The sequence below is a fragment of the Aotus nancymaae genome, unplaced genomic scaffold (assembly GCF_030222135.1).
Source record: "Aotus nancymaae isolate 86718 unplaced genomic scaffold, 86718_ANA_hifiasm-v0.15.2.pri h1tg000041l, whole genome shotgun sequence".
Classification (NCBI taxonomy): domain Eukaryota; kingdom Metazoa; phylum Chordata; class Mammalia; order Primates; family Aotidae; genus Aotus; species Aotus nancymaae.
In genome coordinates this window covers 4306407-4330302 of record NW_026988455.1, presented here as the reverse complement: position 1 = coordinate 4330302, position 23896 = coordinate 4306407, and the positions used below count along the sequence as shown (strand labels likewise).

The window sequence follows — 23896 nt, the reverse complement described above, 5'->3', positions numbered from 1 at the left end:
GCATTTTTCACCTCCTTACCGTGATTTTCTTTGTGCTGTGGTTCCCAGCCACAGCCCGCTTCCTGCTGAATTAAACTGCAACCCAGACAAAACCAAAGAGCACATCTCTCCCAAAGTTCACTGAGAAGGTCACCCCTGGTGAGATGGACATTGCAGATGTGCTAGAAAGATTAGAGGCTGCTTTGATGAAACCTGCGTCTGTTCTTTGCTCCTGGTCCTCAGAGTGGAAGATCGGATGGATTGCCATTGCCTTGCATTATTTAAGACTTTTGATGAGCACCTCCCATCAAAATTCCCCACAGACCCTGGACTGTGTGTGTGTGCGTGTGCGTGTGCGTGTGCGTGTGCGTGTGTGTGTGTGTGACTTACAGAACACTTTAGAATGAGTGAGATGTTCAAAAGGACATTGCCATGTGAGCTCTTTGCAGGGCCCACATTCCATTAGGTTGCCCTTCCTTAAGGTCTCTTGGTGGCCCTTCTGTTCTATTTCATAGCAATTTCTGTTCATTCCAGATTGTATTAAATCTCTTTAGCAGCTTCAAACGGCTTTCTCGAGCTACAATTTTAGCATGTGGGTGCTGATCACATCAGTCCCTGGACTTTTGTTATTTCTCACCCCTTTGATGGTTTTCCTCCCTGCTTCTGTTTTCATTGGCTCCCACTTTCATCTCCACTGTCTGTTCTGCAATGGTGTTATCTATTCATTCGACAGAGTCCAGCCATTCAGCCCTCTGAAGAAGAGGCCATTCCCTCACTTCTCTGTCCCCGCTGTCCCAGTGGGTAGTCCGTGATTTGTGCCTTTCATCAGGCAACCGTGGAGACCCCTCTTTGGGCAACCACTTTGGTGATAGGATGAGGATTCGTGTATCATGATTTCATTTTTATCAACCTCTTCTGTGTCTTCCCGTTTTGGGTTGAGATGCGGCGGTTTCTGTTATGGCAGGTATTTTTATAGATGGCTTTGTCTGTGATCATGGCAAATGATGAAAGGTAGGCCACCTCATTTCCATCTTATGGACTTTCCACAGATATATATTTATTGTCTTTTCCTGGAGTGTGACCGAATGGTCAGAACATTGAGCAGGTATGAGACTTGAGGATTTTATTCCCAGGTCTGCCATTCTCTATACCTGAGACTTTATATAAAAGTCATTTAACCCTAAGGCTGCCACATTTTTGTTCCCTCTCAAATCCCTGCCATTAATGTTGCATGTTATTTTGCCTAATTAAGTATTTCACATTTAAATTCAAAAGCCCTAGTATCTATTATGGTTCTTTTCTTAATTAATTCAATATTTCATACCAAGCATGGTGTTAAGAGCAAAGGTCTGTGCAGCAGAGATGCCAAATGATCATCCCTTAAATGTGGAACGAGGTCAGTTTTAGACTTAATCATAGGAACCCCTCCTTTCGGCTATTGGTAAGCAAATATGAATCAGCCTGCCTGGACCTCCCCCACCATGTGAATGTATTAAAATGTACAAGAAAGGTTTAATGAAATTAATGAAATACAGAGCCATAAAAATGAACAGACATAACTGCAAATATATTCTTAACTTCTAAGGCCAATGTCATGATAGACACCGGGGCCCTTTGCACATGATGTGTGTTTCTGGTTCACACAGAAAGGACCAGAGACTGTAAAACCCCCATCCTATGACCAGGCTTGGTATATGCTCAACATCATATGATCTGGTTTACTGTAGATTGATATGAGGTCTGATTTATTAAAATGTGTTTCGTGATTTATTGGCGGCATGTTGTTGAAGAGCCATGTAAATTATCTCTTGTGGCAGGAATGATTAGACAATATAAAAATGGATGAACAGAAAGAAAGATATAAGTGATGACAAAAATCTTCTGAAGAAGAAATGTAAGACAGCCTCCTGTTTCCTTTTCAAAGTCTTACCATGGAAAACTTTCCTTAGAGTTGCCAACCTGATGTTTCTCAAAATATAAATGCCTCAGGAACAGGAAGACAGTTTTCAATACTTAGCATGTTGCAACATGTAGTGAGCACTAGAGTGGGAGTAGAAACCCTCGTGTAAGTCCTAGCTCTACCATCAGCGGTGTGATCCGCTGAGCCAAAGGCCTCTCTGAGCTTCACTTACCCCATCTGTGAGTGGGGATGATTCCTGCCTGCTGGATTTTTGGCCATTTTTAAGTGTCAAACTTAGCCTTTCGGCTGTATTCTCATTAACAACAACACAATGATAATACTAATAACATTTAAAAGCAATTTGGAGGTGACCATGGTGACTTTAATACAAAAAGTATTATTCTCTGCATCCTGGACAATATGTGGAGTGAAAGAGACAGAAACCCAAAAGCATCTGAGCTCCGCGTCCATTTCCAGGACATTCTCAGAAATAACTTCCCTTTCCTCCGTCTATGCAGGAGCCGAGAAAATATGTCTCGGGACCCTCAGCTCCTGCCATTGTAGAGCCTGTACAATGTGGATCTAGCTTGGCAGGTGGAGAGGCAGCAGTTTCCATGCCTCCAACAAATTAACTAGTTTTCACGGATGTTTTGCAGCTGCCTTGGAAACAGGCTAGCAGTTTTGAAAAAGAATTGGTGCAGCCATGAAAAAGGTATCGGTATCATGCGTGTGCATGGATAAAGCGTACTTTTAAAAACCTGTCACTTCACCTGCACTGAACGGAAACAACGCCAAGTTGTGTCGATGGCTTTCTTCTTTGTTTCCCATTGAACTTGCTTTAACTGCTAATCTTTCTTTCTCCAGAATTCTGGCAGGTTAAACATTATTATATAAATAGCAATGATAACAAATACCTTCACAGAATGATATCTATTTAAACTTTAGCCCTGAACACTCATGATTCAAGCAAAAATATTCAAGCTTTAAATGGGGGAAGGGGTTGTGTTTGAACAGTTTTTGTGTTATTGATATTTGGCTAATATTAGAATTAAATGAAATACCTGTATATAATGCAGGTATCCTCCTGTGAAACACGCTTTATTTTTCCAGTGTGCTTCAGAACATAGCTCAGCGAAACAGGAACACCTAAGTCTTTGAGTGTAAGGGCTTAAGTAACTAGGGTTATTATTTTAGGTATGTATACCATGCTGCTTTCAAGGCTTTATCAGAAAATGAAGTACATCATAAAAATTAATTTTCTACAGCATAATTCTTAAGTGCCTAAACTACTTCACTTTATAGGGGGAAGGGGAGCTTTCAAAATATATTATGTAAGTCCCCATCTTCTTATAGACTTCGTGGGTTAATACATTCTTAGTGATTCAAAGTCATTATAACCATTAATTATTATGGTGTTCACAGTATGCTGTAATACAGGATGCACTCAGACACTCTGCAGGTGTGGTTGACTGTTTGTCCCCATGCGACACGGCTCCATGCTACCATATTGTTTGAGTTCTTATGTCTAACTTTTTATCATTTTTAAAATCTCTTCCTTCACTATTTATTGTTTCTCTTTGTGCCTATGAGCAGAAGTCTCTGTGGTGCTTCTAAAATATCTCCTGTATACCGGACATTCAGATATCAAGGTTATCAGAATTATGTCTTACATAAGAGAAAATCGCCTCGGATAAATGTCAGAGGGATGCTTTTTAAAGCACATATACAAACTTTGGTCCTTGGAATTTTAGCAGTGTCTTTGCTGATCTTTGTTTCTTTTCTTTTCTCTTTTGTGTTTTTTGGCTTTCTTCTATCTTCCGTTTCACAAGGCTTTCACGTGAGAGATGTCTGATTATGAAAAGTATTATAGCAATTATTTATATTTCTCTGATACCAGTTCTAATTTAGTTTTTCTTTAGATAGCCACTCGCCTTACTGGAAATTGCTGCATACCTTCTACTCCAATTTTGGGGGCATATTCAAGAATAGAACTTTTTCCTTTTAACTGTCTTTTTCAAACGTTTCACATAGTGCCTCACCCAAAGTCTGCTCCGAGAAAATATATGATGATTAACTGAGATTTAAAAATAATTGTCACATACAAGCTACATAGAAATGAAACCTTCTACGAAGTATACTGGTCTTTCGTGTTCTGGAAAATGCTTCTGTGCTTTTCACATCTTTGTTTAAAAAAAAAAAACCAGAAAGACCAAGTTGAGCATAAATAATAAAAATAATTTGTAAAGGAGCTGAAAATAGAACTTTTCATGGATAGTAATTCCAAGTACCTTGCAGCTTTCCTATGGGATTATTTTGTTGATGGAAGAATTTGTAGCTCATAATTAGGAACCCTTTAATTCATTCATTCGTTCCAACAATAGTATTTACTGAATGCTTGCTGAACCCCACCAGGGATGCACAGGCATATCAGACACAATCTCAGGAAACAGACATTTTGGCCAGAATTTAAAGGTTGCTGTGAGTCACAGCCCAGCTGCCATATGTTAGAAGCATTCCTCCAGTTAAAACTGAAAGCTTTAAAGTGAAGCTTAACTTGTTTTTTCAAGCTAGTCTTGAATCAATTAAAATGATCCCAAGTATTTCATGTTCTGGGAAGAAATCTGGAGAAGTGGTGTCATAATGTTTTCCTGTTCGCTGACAAGTCATTCAGTAGCCCTGTCCAAGATCATTTAAAATAGCCTGGGAATAATCAGAAGTGATGTGCCTCTGCGGAAAACACTTGGAGGATGCCTGTCGGCAAATGATGTTTTAACCCTAGGTTTGATTCAGAACTGTTGTTAAGTTCCTAATGATAATTTATATGTTTAAAAAATGTCATCTCCAGAAAAGTTAATATGAACATAAGCTAAGAAACAATGAAAGTTTCATATAATATAATTATAATTGATTCTGCGGTTTTACTTATCTGTTCTGCTTTGTAATCAAATACACTTATCATCTCTCCCTCCCTGCTATTAGCTCGTTTTGTTAGTGAGTCATCATGTTTTGCCTCTATTAAAGACCAGTAATCTTAAATCATGTCATTAATCATATCTGATCATCATAATTTTGTAAGGAAATCATTTGTATAAATTTTGAGTGAAGTAACCATATGCACTGTTTATGTAGTTTCTTTTCCACTATATATTAACATTTACATTGTGTTGTTAGCCTTAGTTATATGTGGGAAGATGGACATAATTGTATAAAAATTATTGGTTTTTTTTGCCTTGAAATCTTAAGGGATACAATAGGTTTTTGTAAGAAAGCATTTCGTACAGAATCATAGTAAGCTTCTTAACTAAATGTCTTTGTTTCTCTAGGAGTGCTTGAAAGCAAAAAAAATCTTGTTTCCAGGGAGTACAAACTCTAACTACATTACTGAAGAATTGCTTTTAAATGTTCAGGAATTTTTTTAGTGCAGTAGACAGATTATCAGTTTTTATCGTGACACGTACATGGTATATAGTCTGTAGAACCTTTGAGCCTGAAGAGCATCGCTAGATGGACAGAATAACAAAAGATCTACTTCTAAGGTGAAAAATTCTCTTAATTATTTGGGTGCTCAGAGTATATAACACCAAATACATGGAGAGTTAGCACTATCTGTATGTCCAAATAAACTTACCGTTCACACTGTTTGTTAGTATATTTTATGTTGCTCATGCAGTTATAAATGTCTAGTCGTAGGTCATATACCACTGCAATCCAGTGATTATTGAGTTATCAGCAGTGTGCCAGGTGCTAATGGTTTTCGTGTTTATTGCCTTACTTTTAAGGTATTAAAAACATCTCTAAAGAGAGGTGTTAGGTTGTACAGGTGAGAAAACTGAAGCTCAAAGAACATAGGTAACTTGCCACCAATCACAAAGCCAATGTTGGAACTAGAATGGAAAACCAGATTTTCCAACTCCAATTCCAGTGCTTTTTCTTGCATACATACTACTTTCAAAGAAGTATTCACTGCTTCAACAAATATTCACTCAACATCTATGAATGCCAGGCACCTATGGTCAGCCTTAATGATGTAAGGAATACAGTGGTGAATAAGACAGGTATGTGTCCTGACTCTAGTGTGTAGAATCTAGAGAAGAAGACAGAAAAGATAACAAATGATTCAAAAAGAGGGTGACGAATCAGGTTTACAAAAAGAGGAGAACAAGATGACTATAGGCAGTCATAGACCATAGAATGGCGAAAATGAACAGGTAAACAAGGTTAGTCTCTTCACATTACTGGAGGATTTTGTGTTTACAAATTTGCATACTCACTCTATTTGTTTATAACCCCAAAATCCACACTGGCTGTGCAGTCATTGGCAGACAAGTGTGTGCACACAGCGTCCTAGCACAGATTCCCCACTGAGGTTCATCAGGGTGATGTTCTGCCATCTTGTTTCAGCTCTAATATTATAAACAGGTGTCCTTTTTAAAGTCTGTTCAATGCCATGTTTTTCTAATGTTTGTGCCTTTTTTTTTTTTTTTTTTTTTGAGATGGAGTCTTGCTCTATCACCCAGGCTAGAGTACAGTAGTGCAATCTCGGCTCACTGGAACCTCCATCTCCCGGGTTCAAGTGAGTCTCCTGCCTCAGCCTCCCTAGTAGCTGGGATTACAGGCACGTGCCACCATGCCTGGCCAATTTTTTTTGTATTTTTGGTAAAGACAAGGTTTCACCATATTGGCCAGGCTGGTCTTGAACTCCCAACCTGAGGTGGTCTGCCTACCTCAGCCTACCAAAGTGCTGGGATTACAGGCATGAGCCACCATGCCTGGCCCTTTTTGTGCTTTTTGTTGGTAATCTCACTGTTTAAAATGATGCCCAAGCACAGTGCTTGCTGAAGTGTTCCTAAGTGCGAGAAGACTGTGATATGTCTTAATGGAGAAAATACAATGTGTTAGATAAGCTGTCTCCAGCCATGAGTTATACTGCTGTTGGCTGCCAGTGCAATGTTAGTAAATCAACAATACATACCAAATAAGATGTCTTTAAACAGAAACACACATAAAACAAAGTTATGTATTGATCAGTTGACAAAAAACCCATGGGTACAGACTCACAGAAACCTAACCCTGTATTTCTTGTAGGAGAAATAGTTTTGTCTCTTTAAATTCTGTGTTCCTGGGAACTTTATAAAACTTAACTACTTTGAAGAGCCAAAATCAACAATGAACGGATAAATATTTAACAACACCAAGTGCTGGAGAGGATATGGAGCAACTGGAACTCTCATATATTGCTGATAGAAATGCAGAATGGCACAGCTACTCTGGAAACCATCAAGCAATTCTTATCATTAAATGTGTATATCCGTTCCATATGATCTAACAGTCCCATTCCTAGGTATTTAACCATTTAAATGTAAATTTAGGTTCACACAACAGCCTGTACCATGAATATTTATAGCAACTTTATTTTTGATTGGCATAAAATGGAAACAACCCAACTGTCCTTTAATTGGGGAATGAAAACAACTGTGGGATGGAATATTACTCAACAATAAAACGAAGCAAATTATTTGTGTACTCAACAGCATGGGATGAATCTCAAATGCTTTATGCTAAGTGGAAGACACCAGTCAACAGGCTCTATAGCATACTATTCCACTGAAATAATATTCTTTAAAGGCAAAGCTGTAGGGACAGAAACATTTCTGGTTGCCAGGATTTGGGGTGGAGGGGATAAACTGGCTATAAAGGGGCACAGAGAAATATTGGGGGGGCAGGGAATAGAGCTGTTCTGTGTCTTGATTGTGTTGGTGGTTACACAATTAAATGCCTTAGTCAAAACTCAAAGAATCATATCCTAAAAACTGTGTTTTCCTATTTGTAAATTATATTTTAATAAGAAGATTAAAAAACTGAGACCTGAAAGACGAATCAAAGTACAATTCTTCTAGTTTTACACAGTGACATCAGAAAATACCATTAAAATAGAGAACACCCTATATGTTTACAGTAGTTCTAGTTGATAAAATACTGTCAGTGTAAAATAAACACTATGTGGTAATTTATGTTACACTGCAGATAGAGCAGTGATCTCTCGGAACATATAAAACATGTTTTCTTTTCTCTTGTTCCGTTATGCCTAAATCTAACATGGTGACAGGAAACAGTTTCTTACTGGTTTTTTGACAGTTCTGTAATCTGCAAATCATAATATGATTCCAATATATGCGTTATTCATAAGAGGACAAACTTTTGTTTGATTTGGATTACCCAGTTAAGTGACAGTTGACTTTGGGATAATATAACAAGACAACAGAGCAAATATGATAATATCACTTATCTTGCTTATATGTGATTATTTAATGATAGGCCTCTGTCAGAAACAGACAGTTTAACTGTTTGTGTCCTTGAAAACAGAGGGACTTACCATATGCCCTCTGTGAATGTCTTCAACTCTGATAGTTCCCTTTTTTATTCTTCCTTGTTTAGAATGGCTTTGCTACATTACCTCTGTTAGATTTCAAGGAGCAAAGATGTTGTAAATCAAATCACCGTTACATTCTGGTTTATGAAAGTCAGTTTCACCATATAACATGTACCTAACCTTTGAAGTAATGGGCGAGTTGGGCTTTCCGAGACTATTACTGTACTTGAGGCTTTACAACAAATTCAATAACGCATATCAGTAGTTTCTCAATAATGTATACTGTAGCTAACACACACAAGTCACTCTCACTTATATTGTATTTTGAAGATTATTTTATCTATGTTTTACCTAAAATGTGTTGTCAAAACATCCCAAGGCTATGTATGTACTGCGTTCTTATATAAATAACAAGACTATGCATCACTACAGTCCCTTAATAAACATAGACAACAGTTTACTCAAAGGATATTGAAAATAAGTGGCTCTGCTTAAGATTATTGTGCTGTCAAAGCCATTTGTCGGATGATTAAAGTAGGTGAACAAATTGCTACATTATATGACATATGTTGCAGAAACTGTGAAAAGAGCTGCAGTGAAATAATTTGGAAAAGTAAAAACAGTAAATATATCTTGTATTTTTTCTGTAGAATATCATGAACTGTGAAATCGTTATTTTTCACCTTTATAATTTTTTTTGTTTGAAGTCTTTTAGGAACGTCAGCATTGGTTTGTGCATTTTTTAGTTTCCTGTAATCCTATCTAACATCCATTAACACCATTAACAACATTTAGAATTGTCTGATTATCCCAAAATACAAAATAAACTTCCCTCAAGAGTTAATTCAGTATGTAGCAAGTGTTTCTTAAATGTACAAATGGCAACATTGTTTTCCAACAGGATAATTACAACCATGTAAACTATGTTTCCTCATTGGTAGTAATTAAATAATTTACTAAATTATGCAATAATTCATAATGACACATGCTAACCTTGCTCAATTACAGGAGCCAGTGATCAAAGAATTTCTCACACACATGCCTAGATGTTATTAGAATAGTACTTTTTGATTTCTGGAGAAGTCAGCTTGCTATTTTCAAAATACTAAGCAGTGCTGAATTCAAGGACGAATTAAAACAATTGTTGAGAGTTACAGCATAATGTCTAAGAGTACACATGCTAGAATCAGTGTACATAGATTTTTCTTATGTTTCCACCAGTGACTGGCCCTGGCCTGTTGGACGAGTCACTTAATTTCTCTGTGTCCAGTGTCCTCATCTCTAAAGTGAATGTAATAAAAGTACAGAATGTTTTTGGGTGAATGAAATGATTTTTAAAAAGAGCATGAAATCAATGCCTTCCACAGAGGAAATTCCGAGGAATGGTTAAGAAGTAGGGAGGTGGCAGCAGCAACAGTAACGGCATTATATAATTATTGGAAAGCCATTTTGATTTCACAGAATTATTTTTGGGGACACAAGGTTTCGCTAGATACTAAAAATCTAGCATGAATTTTGGAACTTCTGACTAAAATGCCTAATTTAATCTACCTCCATCTTACAAAATGTAGGAAGAGTTTTTAAGAGAAGAGTGGTTTTTTAAAATGTGGATCTAACATATTTAGAACATTTTAACATTTTTTATTAAAACAAAAAATACCCAAATCTATTCTCGTTTTAGTGCTCACAACACACTTCCACAGTGTAGGACTGGCCATAAATAATAGATCTGCTTCTGAGAGCAGAGAATAGACTTCTGATCAGACACTGTCAGCCCAGATGAATCCCATCCTATAAGCTGGAGCTTAAATGTGAGCATCAAAACCACTATTGGCATGTGGCACAACTGTCTGAAATGTCAATAGTTATAAAAGGAGTATTTCATAATGCAGAATAATTGATTACTTTGCTTGACTGAACAGGAACATATTTTCTCTGCAAAAGCAAAATAATGCGAGCAGTTGCTCCTGGAACGCTCCTAGCTGCGAGATTTGGATTTCCCAATGAAGCCCACGTTACTCTGCAGCCCTTGATCATGCATGACAAAAATAGGGAAAACCATCTGTAACCGCTTATCTTTTCTCCATTATTTGAAAATATATTTTAAGATAGTTCTTTAAAAAATAAAATATGGCCTATATATGAAGCATCTATATTAATAGAACTGTCTCAGATAATTTTCAGAACTGAAATGGTTGAGATACAAAATCAAATAACATTCCATTTATCTTGTTCATCCTAAAATGCTCTGCTTAGCTTTTCACTCTGATGAAATAACATCCATTTCCAGTTTTATTCTTCCTCGGTGTGCTGTGATGTGGAACTCTTTTTCTCTATGTGTTTTATTAAGTGTAATTTAACTTTATGACTATCAAACCAACTATTAATCCTTACAATAAGACTGTGAAATAGGCAAGTCGCAAAGAGATTTATTTTCTGAAGCACAATTCCCTTTTTCTACTTCCAATTATTTTTTCAAAAATCATCCTCTGCAAGTGTATAGTTTGCAGAGCTCCGTGCTGGGCACTGTAAGGGAAGGCAGAAGAAATAGCTACAACCTGCATTTTCGGCTTTCTCCTCCTTCTTATCTGTGTGTATTTTATCTATGGTAAATGCTCACTATTAGTTTCCTTGAGTCAACTTTCTGTCTCTGTACGTTTACAACTGTATTCTCTTTTTTGGGACCGTCTTGCTCTGTTGCTGAGGCTGGAGTACAGTGGTGCGATTTCTGCTCACTGCAGCCACTGCCTCCCGAGTTCAGGTGATTCTCCTGCCTCAACCTCCCAAGTAGCTGAGATTATAGGTGCCCACCACGCCTGGCTAATTTTTAGTAGAGACAGAGTTTCGCTGTGTTGGCCAGGCTGGTCTCAAACTCCTGACCTCAGGTAATCCGCCCACCTTGGCCTCCCAAAGTCCTGGGATTACAGACACGAGCCACCGCACCCAGCCTGTACTTTTACAAGTGTGTTCTATCCTCCTTCTAAGAGGCTCTTCATTTTCACTTCTATCCACCAAGATGTGATTTGGCCTTCAAGCTCTAGCTCAAATCTCCTGCATGAAGTCCTTCCTCTCTTAAAGTTTCAGATGAACCCTGCACACAGTAACCTCTCTTATTCTTGACTTACATAATACTTTATTTCTGGAACACTTAGAGTCTGTGGCACACATTCTGCCTTACGTTATAAGCATTGCGTTTATTTTCCTACTAGATTGCAAGCTCCTTGAAGGACAGACTGATGTCTTGATCTTTGCCCTTCCCTCTCGACATCCTAGCACAGTGTAATGCACACAGAAAGTGTTTAGTCATTGCTCATTGGATGGGAACTTGCTCTCCTATAGGAAATAAGACATAAAAAGCCTGCTAGACCACAAGGCCTCTTAGGCCAATGGGTAATTTAATTCTTATTCATCTTTGTGTCCCCAGTACTTAGCAGGTGCTTAATAAATGCAGTTGATTCTTAAACAAAGTAGGTGTTAAAAGTGCTGACCCCCTTGCAGAAAAAAATGTGCGTATCTCTTTTGAATCCCCGAAAACTTAACTACTAATAGCCTACTGTTGACTGGAAGCCTTGCCAATAAAATAAGCAATCAATTAACATATACTTTGTATGTTATATATATCATATATTGTATTCTTACAATAAAGTAAGGTAGAAAAAAATAAAATATTATTAAGAAAATCATAAAGAAGAGAAATTATACTTACTATTCATTAAACGAAAATGGATCATCAGAAAAGTCTTCATCCTCATCGCCTTCACAGTGAGTAGGCTGAGGAGGATGAGGAAAAAAAGGAGTTAGTCCTACCATCTCAGGGATGCCAGAGGTGAAAGAAAATCCTCTTATAAGTGAATCTGCACATTTCAAATCTGTGTTGTTCAAGAGTCAACTGTACTTGTTTTATATACACCACACACACACACACACACGAGTTTCAAAATTGTAGAACGCTCAGCAAAAGTGCATGCTGAGAGACATTTCAGCAAATTTTGATTAAGGGTCAATAGTTTATGTCAGGTACAGGCTGTGTGTGTGTAACAAGGTAGGGGCTGATGGAGTGGTGGCAGTGCCATTTGTAAGCTCTACTGAGAGATATCACTTTTTCCTTTCTGTCTATTTAATTCTCCTAGTGGCCCTACAGGACTCTACTCTCCTTATTGACATATGGTGAAACAAAGGTTTGGTCAAGCTCATACAGCTAGCGAATGGGATGTAGGTTAGTTTTGAGCCCAACTTTAATGCCAGAGCCCATTCCACCATATCATGGAGTTCAAGGAAATAAAGAAGGCTTCTTGGAGAAGCAGCAGACATGGCACAGCGCAGAGAAACGGAAGAAAGCGTTCCTGGAAAGTGGATGGGGAATGATTCTGAAAGCAGTCACAGGATGTTTGGGTTGTAGGGCCCGTTGCAGTCATTTCCTACTCCATCAGGCTACAGTTGAGGGGCCTGATGTCCTGAAAGGTAAAACGGCTTGCCCAATGTGACGTAGAAAGCTAGTGACAAGTGCGAAACTATCCTGGACCCAGGATTCCAGATTCTGAGTTCACTTGTACTTCTTGTATTCTCTTACCTAAATAAATATATATATATAGTTTCATGAATGACTTGTTCCACTGCCAGGTATAGGAGTGGGGTGAGGACACAGCATGGGGACATAAAGGAATGGAGGTCTCCCTTGGCCTTGGTTTGCATTTCTCCCCTTCCTGCCTTGGCTGTTGTGTGCATAGCGAAGCACCTGCTACCTACCTATTCTGTGGAGGTTGCTCAGCTCTGTATGCCTGTGAACTTTACCCTTTTCCTTATTGTGATGATTACAAAACATAAGCCAGTCCTCTGAATTTCGTAATAGGTGTATGAAATATATGATTCCAGAAATCCCAGAAGCGCTGCACTATTGTCTCCATTCAGTCAGATCTTTCACCTCCAACATCCCATTACACTAATAGCCACACTAATGATTTGCAGTCATCTGTCAACTGTTAGTAAGTGGCAGAGTGCTGCGCAAACATCTTTTCAGTGGGCAGCCAGACAGGGTACACCTTTAGGAATGTTCGGACCGACTCATGACACTCTACAGTTTTCAGAGCACGGGTCAGCTGATTTGTGACCTTCTCAAGATCAGGGCTACTGTCTTATTCTTGTTTTGATTCTCCATCACAGTGTCAGTATAATACCTACGGTAAGTGTAGTTGATTATGAGGGAGTGTGTGTGTGTGTGTGTGTGTGTGTATGTAAAATTGTAGGTGTCTCTTGCCACCAGAATGTAGTTTATTTCATTGTGTTTCATGGACTATGCATATGCATACATACATGCATATTTCAATCTACATCTATATTTGTTTTAAAATCATGAATAAGGCAGATAAAGCACATTAATCCATTTGTCCTCTCCCCCTTAACACTCATAAATAGCAGAGCTCTTTGTCTTACTGTTGGTTTCTGGGTCTCACCAGTAGGACTCCATTTGTAAGTGTTCCTTTATGAGACACTGGCTGCTTCTGGACCCAAATTTAAGCAAGGCTGTGATCTCTTCTAGGTTAGTTTGTGACATGTCCATAGCTTCCCAAGTATCCTTGCTTTAGAGCTCTCTAGGTCTGACCCTATTTGGTTTATGGGAAACCTGGTCCCCTGGCTCTATGTCAACCAGAATGGCTCAGCTCCTAAAGGTCACAGTGCAGTGGTGGCTAAGGATTCCATTGAATCAAGCTACCTAGGACCACATTAACCTTTCACTGATCCCTTTCTTGTTCAGCTAGAAAGAAATTAATTGAATTAGCAAGCAGCCACACACTGGAGAGAGACACGCGGGATCTGGGTGACACAAATCCAAAATGCTGTCCCTCACGAGCATCAACAAATGTTGAAATCACCTTTGTCCTAGGAGCCACTTGCAGATTCAGGATAAATGTGCCAGTCTACTGGTTTGTCATTCTCCCCAATAGCATTGTATCTGTGATTTGGGGTGGCACATTATGAGATCAGAACTTGTGTGGTGAAAAAATATACTCTCAAAAAGTGAAGTATCATTTATTTAACCTGTAATGTAGGAAGATTGGCACCAATTTACTAATATTACTCCAGTCTAGACTCCTGCAAAAACGTACCAGGCTTTTCTCCTAGGTGTTCTTAGGAACAACGTGGCATTAGAAGTGTCTCTCTACTTTCTCACTAAGTGACAGACTCAATGTGGAACCGAGCACACAAGGACACCACGTGGGGCTGTGACTGACTCTGGGAGACTCTGAGATGAGTTACATGTGTTTATAAGTATGTTGTGTGCTTTCTTTTTCTGAGATTAGCCAACAGAAACCTTTGAGCTGTGAATTAATATAATAACAAACTCCCACTCCTGGTAAAGAAGTCCCATTCTGTTTAATTATCTTCATGTAAGCAATATTACTTTTTTTTTTTCAGAACACTTGGTAAAAAGATAGAATACATTCCTTAGCACTGTGTTCTCCCCCATTGTTGGCACTCATAAGCATTTGTTTAATAAAATCCAAACAATTATTCCAACATATTTATTGCATTTTAATATTTTATTGTATTTTTACGTGATTAGTTTTTTGTTTTTTGTTTTTTCTTGAGATAGATTCTTGCTCTGTCACCCAGGCTGGGGTTCAGTGGTGCGATCTCGGCTCACTGCAACCTCAACCTTCCGGGTTAAAGTGATACTCCTGCCTCAGCCTCCCGAGTAGTAGCTGGGATTACAGGCATGCACCACCACACCTGGCTAATTTCTGTGTTATTGTATAGAGAGGGTTTCATCATGTTGCCCAGGCTGGTCTTGCACTCCTGACCTCAAGTGATCCACCCACCTTGACCTCTCAAAGTGTTGGGATTACAGGCATGAACCACCACACTGGCTTTTACATGATTGTATTTTAATACAGTGGGTTAAAGTTTGTGCTGAAATGTATCATTTATGGCTCTAATTTGATATTACTGAAAGGAGATGTGTATCCTTTTATTCCTAACTGATTTGTCATAGAAGATGTGTATTATTTGAAATACACATTTAAAAAATGTTTAAAAAAACATTTTTTTTAACATTTTTAACTAGAGGTTAAAAAAAGGCCTCTAGTTTGTACTCTCAAAGAGCTTTGTGTTAATATAAAGAACAGTAATATACCCTGGGTTAAAAGCTGAAGACATTTAATAGAGGCATGTATTACAAATAGCATCTAGCTGTACCGCAGGGTTAGGACTTCATATCTGAAGTCCTGTTGCTCATTAGTTGCAGGAAGTGAATGAAATACCTTTCTAAAGGGCAAGGTCAGTATTACATTATTCTGGCAATGTCTTTGTTGAATAAATGTGTAAATATTTCAGAGAAGTATTTTGAGATTGTATTTCTATTGGGGACATATCTATAGTATGAAAGATTCTACTTGTAATTGCAGGAGCAGATGTCACGTTACATGTTGTTCCCAATGACTGATTTCATTTGAAATGATCTGGAAATAAATACTGATTACTAGTGATGTCAGACTATTCACCTTGGAGTCAGATGTCTGACAGGCAGGCTAGCGCTAATAGACTTGGTTATTTTCGAAACATTGTTTTCTAAAGAAGGATACTGTTTTAAAGTAGCATGGTGAATTATCTGAATTGTATATCTGGCTTCCTTTGCATTGAGTATGGAAGAACATACTTATGAGCATGCAGTCTCCGATGCTTTTCCATCCTTTAGCGATACAAAAGAAAGAAAATTGTACCTGGGACCTACCTGTAGGAGAGCTTGGCAATAGTCGTTAGCACAAGGGAAATCAAGAACCAAATTTGAATGATGGTGTCAGTGTAACTGAGGGGCGTTGCCTCATTGGGAGATATAGTTGCATCATAGGAACATGGTGTGATTTAATTTCATAATTGTAAACATTGCAGTGGGTATGGTTGATTCATTTGAAACTCTTGTCCACTTCGCTATGGCTGGACAGCTGAGTTAACATGGGTAGGTCTTGGGTTCACCTTTTTATAATTTCTTTTCTTTGTAGTTTTATTTGGGGGAAAAATCTAAAAGAAAAAAAACTATTAGAATGAATTTATCTGAAATCAAACTTTGATAAAGCCATGCCTTGACTGAAGGACAATGAACTTTATTGGCCTTCTAAATCAGAGCGCTGTATAAATGTTTGGAAGACTCAATTTTGCCTTGAAAGGAGGCTGGGGAGGGAGTGTATGAATCCTTGTTTTTGCAGTGCTGATTATCTGCTTGTGTTTTACATTGTGGCCCAACTCAGGGGCAAGAGCAACTCACTTACACGGAGAAAAATAATGCTAGAATTATCCTTGCTTAATCATCATGAACGCAGCAGCTAATAGCCATCTAATATTTTAAGTTGTGCGTGGAAACAGACCAACAGAAAAGAAAGCAGCATGAAATTTCGTGAAGGAACAGCAATAGGTACGGAAACTTGACTTTTGAGAATCTTTTTTCTGTTATGCTTGGTACTATAGACATCCTGACCAAAGTTTTAAAAAAATGCAGACTCTGGGTATGTAGCATGTGAAATTCATCATAAAGAGATTGATCTGTAAAATAATAACGTCATGATTTACAGTTCCATAAGGACAGTAAAAATAAGCTTCAAAGTTTAGAGGGAATTAAGTGTTAGTTGCATGTTAAAATGTACAAAGTTGACCTTTAGAGATCTTTATTTTCTGTCAAAAATACCACGACGTTTCATTTTTAGGGTATGCAAACGATAGCTTTTCCTACTTGTACATGGGTTCTCTGGGGAGGTATGGAAGAGCCTGGGAATTTAGCGGCTCAGATCAGCTGGCAGCTGGAGTTCATTTAGGTGATTCACGAACAATTTTCGGCTCTCCTTGCAGGTGTCAGTGGTCTTGGACACGGGGAAGGGGATCTGGGGAACAGGTGTAGACCAGGACCTTGGAGATTGGTCTAACTGCCAATATCTAAGGGTTGCCAAGGGTTGCCAAGGGTTGCCAAGGGTTGGGTGGGCGGAGTTCCCCCTGCCGAGGCCGTGAGTCTCTCCAGAAAGACAGGAGGAGCTTACTCCACTCCCCGGACGGTCCCAGTAGCTTAGTTCTCCACGGCCCAGGAGGGGCCCGTACCTTCCGAATAGAGCTGGGGCGCTCTGGGAAATGAGGGTGGCCGTAGGTTCCCAAACCAAATCTGTCTTTTCCGTCAACGAGCTGGCGCATTCATCGCCCCCGAGGGCCCCGGGAAGCCAGCGGGAGAGTGGTGTCGGGTTGCGAGCCTCTTGCCCCACCGAGTGGGGGGAGAAAGTGGTCAGACGCGCCTTCCGCGGAACGCTGCGTGCAGAAAAGCGACCGGCGGCCACAGGTGATCCCGAAGGCGAGGGGAAGGCGAGCGCCGGGGCGAGGGCCCGGGGCGCGAGAGGGCAGGCCCCGCCGGGGTGGGCCAGCCGAGCCGCCGCAGCTCACCTGCCCGCGGGGGCGGGGCGGGGCGCGGCGCTGGGGCGCGCCGGCCTCCCGCCTCCCGCCTCCCGCCTCCCGCCCGGGGAGGAAGCGGAGGGGCGCGGTGTAAACAGAGCGGCGGCCGTGATGTCAGCCGGTCACATGGAGCCTCTTATGGCTCGGGATGGCTCTCGGCGGGCGGGCAGCTGCGGCAGCTGCTGCTGTGGCTCGGGCGGCGGCGGCGCGGCGGCGGCAGAGGGGGCTCCGGGGTCGGACCATCCGCTCTCCCTGCGCTCTCCGCACCGCGGCTTAAATGATGTATTTTGTGATCGCAGCGATGAAAGGTGAGTCCGGGCGCCGCGCCTGGGCCGGGTGGGCTGGCGGCTCCGGGGGGTGGGGAGGAGGGTGCGCAGGGGGAGGGGTGGGCGCGCCTGCCCGAGCGCACGTACTGCCCGGGGCTCAGCGCCGGAGCCCCGCCAGGGCCTTCTGAGCCACCGCCGGGGCGCCACTTGAGCCCGGCGACGGGATCAGCCTGTCTCCGATTAGGGGCAAAGGCGCACGGGGTGGATCCCCCTCTGCTGCCCTCTCCGGCTCCTGTCAGTCTCCTGAGTCCGCTTGGCACCCGGCGGGGCTCCCAAAAGAAAGTTTGCCGGAGTCGCCGCGCTTCTGGAAGGAAGGGGAGGGTCTACGGAGTTCAGAGGAAGCCCGGGATGCCCCGCGGCCGGTCCCTAGAGCCCGCACCCGGGACAGCTCCGGCCTAGGTCGGGGAGGCGCAGCGACCGGTCAGGGCCGTGGGTGCGCGCGGTCGCGATGCCATCCCCGGGAACTGGTCAGCGCCCCAGGCCTTGCGCCCTTCCCCCGCGGCCGCGAGCGCCCCAGCGGCCGCCGGTCTGGCAAGTGTCGCAGGTCCGCTCTGGGTCCCGCGCTGGGTCCCTCCGCGGCCACTTCCGAAAACGCGCGGGCCAGAGCGAGACGGGCGCCTCGAGCGTGCCAAGACGCCCTCGGCCGCCCCGGGAGCCGCGGCGCACCCCCGCTTGACACTTTGGCTGGTGGATGGAGGTGGGGAGGAATTCGGCAGCCCACGGGATCTGCGGGCAGGGGCGGAGGTTAGACCGTGGTGAGGGCCGACGCGCGCGGGTTAGTCGCGGCCAAGCCTCCCGGCCTGGCCTTCCGCCCTCATCAGGACTCCTTAGCCGGGTCGGGGCCGGGAGAGCAGGGGGATCTGGTTGGAGGGAGGACTGGCTCGAGGTCCTCTGAGATGAGGAGGAGAGAAACCGTGGCAAGTCAGGGAACTTTCTGCTGGGAAAGCCAAAGTTTGGAGGTGTCCAGGAAGTCGCCCGTGCTGCCGGAGAAACCGAGACTCGCTCTTGGGACGGTTGCAGACAGCTCCGGAGAAACTCAGCCCGCAGCACGCCGCCCGCTTGTGCGCCCGCAGGTTCCTCGCCGTGGGTAATCTGCCCGAGCGGCTTCGCAGGCCCGGCCGCCAGGCTGGGGGATTTAGAGCCCCATCTGTTTGCGGCGGACGCGGCTTCCCTAATGGGCAGCAATTGTGCAGACCCAGACTGTCCTGCGGGTCCTGCCCACCCGTGCGGGTGCCAAGCGTTCGTTAAACGTTTGCTAGGTTGGGGTTTTCTTGCAATCTGGAATGAAGGACACCAGTTTGGTATCTGCACTGGGTTTACTTTCGGATCACCGAGCTTTGCCTTTCTTCACTAGAGATTGGGTGGCATCTCTTTTATTAATTATTAACAGGCCGAAAGGTACTGGACGTTAAGATGAGCTGCTTGAGATGAAATCTTTCTATAAAATGTGCCCACAGCAAATTTTCTCTTTTCCCCTGTGGCTTGAGGGAAATGGGATTTAATCATTTTTAGAATATGCAACTCATAAGTAAAAGGAAACCTCCAGTGATCCATGCTCTTAAGCACTTAAAATTATTTGTGAGGAAAAGTTATTAAGGTTTCTTACCGACTTCTTATGTTAAAAAATCTATTTACCTCCTCCCTATGCTATTCCTGCATTTCATTAGCCCTGTAAGCATAAAACAGATAGCCTCTGCAGTTAAAACATTTTTTTGTCTTTAAATTATAAAATAGATTTTGCTATTTGGAAGATGTCAGTGCCAGTCTTTATCCAGTTTGTTTAATATAATTTGTGTTGGTTGGAGGAAAGGCAAGAGGCTGCCACATTTTAAACTGCTTTCTCCCCTAATGAGCAGTAACCACCCACGGAACAATAAGGAAAGTACATTTTAATATTTTGATTTAATGTTGATGCTTCCTAGTACATAGGCTTTTGCTTCTGTAGTTCTTCAAAGTGAAGTTCCATACTATCCCTTACTAATAGAATAATGAGAATCACACACTACCCCCACACATTTGTCTTGGAGTGACCTCTGTCTGCCATAAAATAATAGATTCATAGTATTGGGCTTTGAAAACAGTGGCTCATAAGCACTGGCAGTGCAATTTTTCTATAAATTCAGCTGCCTGGGGATGGCGGGAAGGGGGGCAGGGAAGGAGGGAGAGAGAATGCATCTGGACGATTAGAATATTTCACTCCCAATATCATAACATCCTGTATTTTAATGGGATTATATTGCTTTGGTGCAAAGTTAAGCTGAAAAAAAATTGTGGGAAAGTGAGGAATGCTGTAAATGTTTCCATATCAGATTTAAGGGGGAAAAAACTGGCCCAGAATCTTATTAAATACTTCCCGATTGCCTCAGTTTTAATAGTTAATTGGTTCCATATGTAAGAGTTTGTATAATTAGGTTCTTCGTGCAAAACAGAAACACTATTTACAATATAGCCTTTTGGTATGTGGATGCATGTGGACGAGGGAGAAGAGAAGATGCCACCATAAAAGAGAAAGATTCTCTTTGTTGGCTGATTTACTTATGTTTTTAAACATCATTAAATCAGGCCTTTTGAACTCGCCAAAGAAGAAAATCCTCCTTTGCATTAGTTGTCAAATAAGTTTAGGCTTTAAAGTAGTTTCATGCTTGGATGTAATAAATCTTCATTTGAGCAACTCTAGTCCCTTCCTTCAATTTTGCTTTTGTTTAATTAACAACAAAATTCCAATACCATTTGGATTGTTTCTTGGGCAAAGGGAGAGAGCCAGCGATAACATTTATAATCAGGGGAGCACTTGCTCTGTTCGTCATAAAAGTGCATTGGCCAAATGTATGCGGCGGCTGAGTACTGAAAGGAAATGATAGAGCTTCATCAGTTTCAGATGATACACCCCTTTGCTTCATACGCGTGTTCAGCCTGTGTTCGTGTAAATGGAGTTACAAGGGCACAGGGAGGCTTAAAGGGAATTCATGGCCCATAATAGATTCTTCCTCCGGCCTGATTCATGTGCAGATGCAAGACTTCACCATTTTGAAAAATACTGTATGTGTTGGTAGTATGTCCAGCTCTAATAAGTATAATTTTATAGTTTTGAAGAATTTGGCCTTTCTTTTTACCAAATGAATTTAGAATTTGATCTCAGATCTCGTTGTAAGGACCCTTTCCCTAGTATCCCTTGTACCATTTTTGTTACTTGTGATGGGAAGGATTGGGAAAAGGTGATGGCTGGATCTTAAGAAAACCCAAATGGTTGCCACTACTGAGCAGAGTGCTTATCTGGCAAGAAGGGATCAGTTCTTTTAAAGACAAAGAGGATTTCTGAATTCATTTATCCATGGGAGGAGGGGGAAGCCTGGACCTTCCATGAAGTAGAGTGTATTTTAAAAGCACCATTTTCATGAGCAGCCTCTTGATTTTATATATTTCAATCACATTACTGGGGATACAAAGGAACATCATATACAAGTCCTTTTGCCCTCTATTTGAATTGAGAACCATATAATTTATTTAATGCTGCCCCGTCATGAAATAATACAATTTCTAAACAGAAATAGTCATTTAAGAATATATATACAGTATGTCATCTAAATCTTAGCTCTTTAATATGTGGTAGTTATACTTGTAAATATATTAATAATTCTCGGTAGTTTTTTTTCTCCTATCTTTCCCTCCCACTCAAGTGAAACACAATAAAAATGGATGAGATCAGCAAGGTGATAACTGCAAAGCACCTACAATAGCACCCAGCCACTTGTTTATATGCTCTGGAGTCCCTAGGAAAATAATACCCAGGAAAAAGATAGGACCATTTACTGGGGAAAAGAAGTGGGTAGATGGATGGATGGATGGATGATTTGTAGAGGTAGATGTGGGGTTCAGTTTTCTTAAAAATCTCTTAAATTATTAGGGGAGCAACAAAAACCCTTATATTGAAGAAATTTCTTAAGGATACTCTGCCATGAAGTGGTTTCTCCACATATACTAACTATTTACAGCATTTATTAGTAAATCAAGGCTGCCCTAATCTGTATGTTTCATATTTAATAGTTTTTAAGACCATAATTAGACACTCAGAGTCAGCAGCTACACCATTTTTATACTTATGTACTTAAAACATAGTTTTTATGAAGCCATCCACCAGTGACGAGTCAAGTGTGAGTTGACATTTGATAGTATCTCAAAGACCACATACAGACCCTCTGAGGAATGATTTACAAGTTCTCTCTCCCCCATCTAGCTATTCTACTGAAGATAACTCCCTTCCATCCCAACCTTTTGACTTATGAACTGAGAGATTCATAGTCAGAGCTTTTTCTGTCCATCAGTATTTAGTGTGACATGATAGAACATGGTTTTTCTGTTAATTGTCAAGAGTGCTATATCCAGAGATAAGAGGGCTAAATATATGGATAATAGTGTCTGTTAGCCAGTGGACAAAATGCAAGGAATCAGCTGAAATCTTTTGTTTTTGGATTTTCTTTTTGGAATGAAATTTGTTAGCCCTCATCATATTTTCAGGAAATAATATGATAACTTTAAAAGTCTTTACTCCTGTGGGGAAGAAAAAAAAAAAAAAAAAAAAGTCAAGTTTATTCCCTAGGTTTGCCAGTGATTTCATTTTTTAAAATGTTACTGCTTTTGAAGTTTACAAGGCTTTTCATAAACAAATAGGGAGATGATGTTAATCTGTATTTATTTTGTGCTTTGTTTTATAAAAACTCTTACATTATTTAATCCTCTGTAGAAAGTCACTGATAGTCCCATACTTTTTAGCTGAAGAAACTAGGCTCACAGAGGTTGCGTTATAGCCTAGCCTTTCCAGCTGATACATAGTGAAACAAGAACTACAACCCTCATTTCTATCTTCATGCCTCCCCTGGAGGAAGCTGTGAAAACGTCCTGGATATAACTTTGTCTCTAGTTAGTGGAAATTATCACTCTGGCATTTATACGGGGGGAAAAAAATAGATCCAATTATGTAATGCTTTGCTGAGCCTAATATCTTTAAATTACTATTTAATAAAATCAATTTGGTACAAATGGGGTTATTCTTACTTGCTTACCATTAGCTCTCTTCATCCATGATTTTCATTAAGTCTGCTGTTGTAAGAGGATATGAGTGAAACGGAAGCATTATTTTCCTGAAGAATACAGAATATCGTGAAGTAGTGCTAACCTGTATATCCAGTCGCCATTGTGATAGAAGTGAGAGATTTATCAGTATGTTCCACTTATCCTTAGGCACAGGGAACATTCACAAATGCATCTTCTAGTTTTAGTATGCCTTTATGTAGTATAAAACTTAAAAATTCCTGTGCTTAGGGGTGGTGTCCTGTTTGTTTCTATGACAGCTTAGGGGCGTGATTGTAGATATATTCTGGAGAAATCGGTTGTCTTTTAGAACAATCACGTGAAGTCTAAAAGTTTTCAAGTAGATCTGAAAAAGCTCATTTCTCACTTAGTGGGGACTGGCCTTACTGACTGCTGGATTAAGGTGTGTTTGTCTGAAAGCAAATAAGGATTATTTCAGTCTCAGAAATAGAAGAAACCTTATAAGTCACTCAGATGAATGTCCCCACTGGCATTTGGACCCTGCCCACAATATTTCTGCCAAGTAGTTATCTGGTTATGCTTGAACACCTCACGATGGGGAACTCACTATCTTTAAAAGTAGCTTATTCCATCTTGAATTAGAAAAGTCTTCTTACATCAAGCATAACTGTCTCCTTTGTGCTTTTAATCCCTTAATTCTGATCCTTTCCTTTGGGCTGAGCAGAACACATTTACTCCATCTTTCAAATGAAAGACTGACATTTGAAGACTAGTAGCGTATCACACATAGACACACACAGACAAGCGCACACCCTCTCTAATACATAATCTCTGCTGTCCCTCTTCCGT

At 40.8% G+C, this 23896-nt stretch overlaps 1 protein-coding gene across 2 annotated transcripts in view; it reads left to right on the top strand.

The window, feature by feature from the left end:
• Positions 1-23896, top strand: part of RORA (RAR related orphan receptor A) — a 234833-nt gene that overhangs the window by 113648 nt on the left and 97289 nt on the right. Inside the window, exon 1 of one of the 2 annotated variants that reach the window (XM_012442987.3) lies at positions 17841-17980. The exons of the other annotated variant lie outside the window; for it this stretch is intronic. Coding sequence (XP_012298410.1) covers positions 17950-17980 — 31 coding nt within the window. The 5' untranslated portion in view covers positions 17841-17949. Of the gene's footprint in view, positions 1-17840; positions 17981-23896 lie in introns of those variants that run through there. 2 annotated transcript variants of the gene reach the window in all.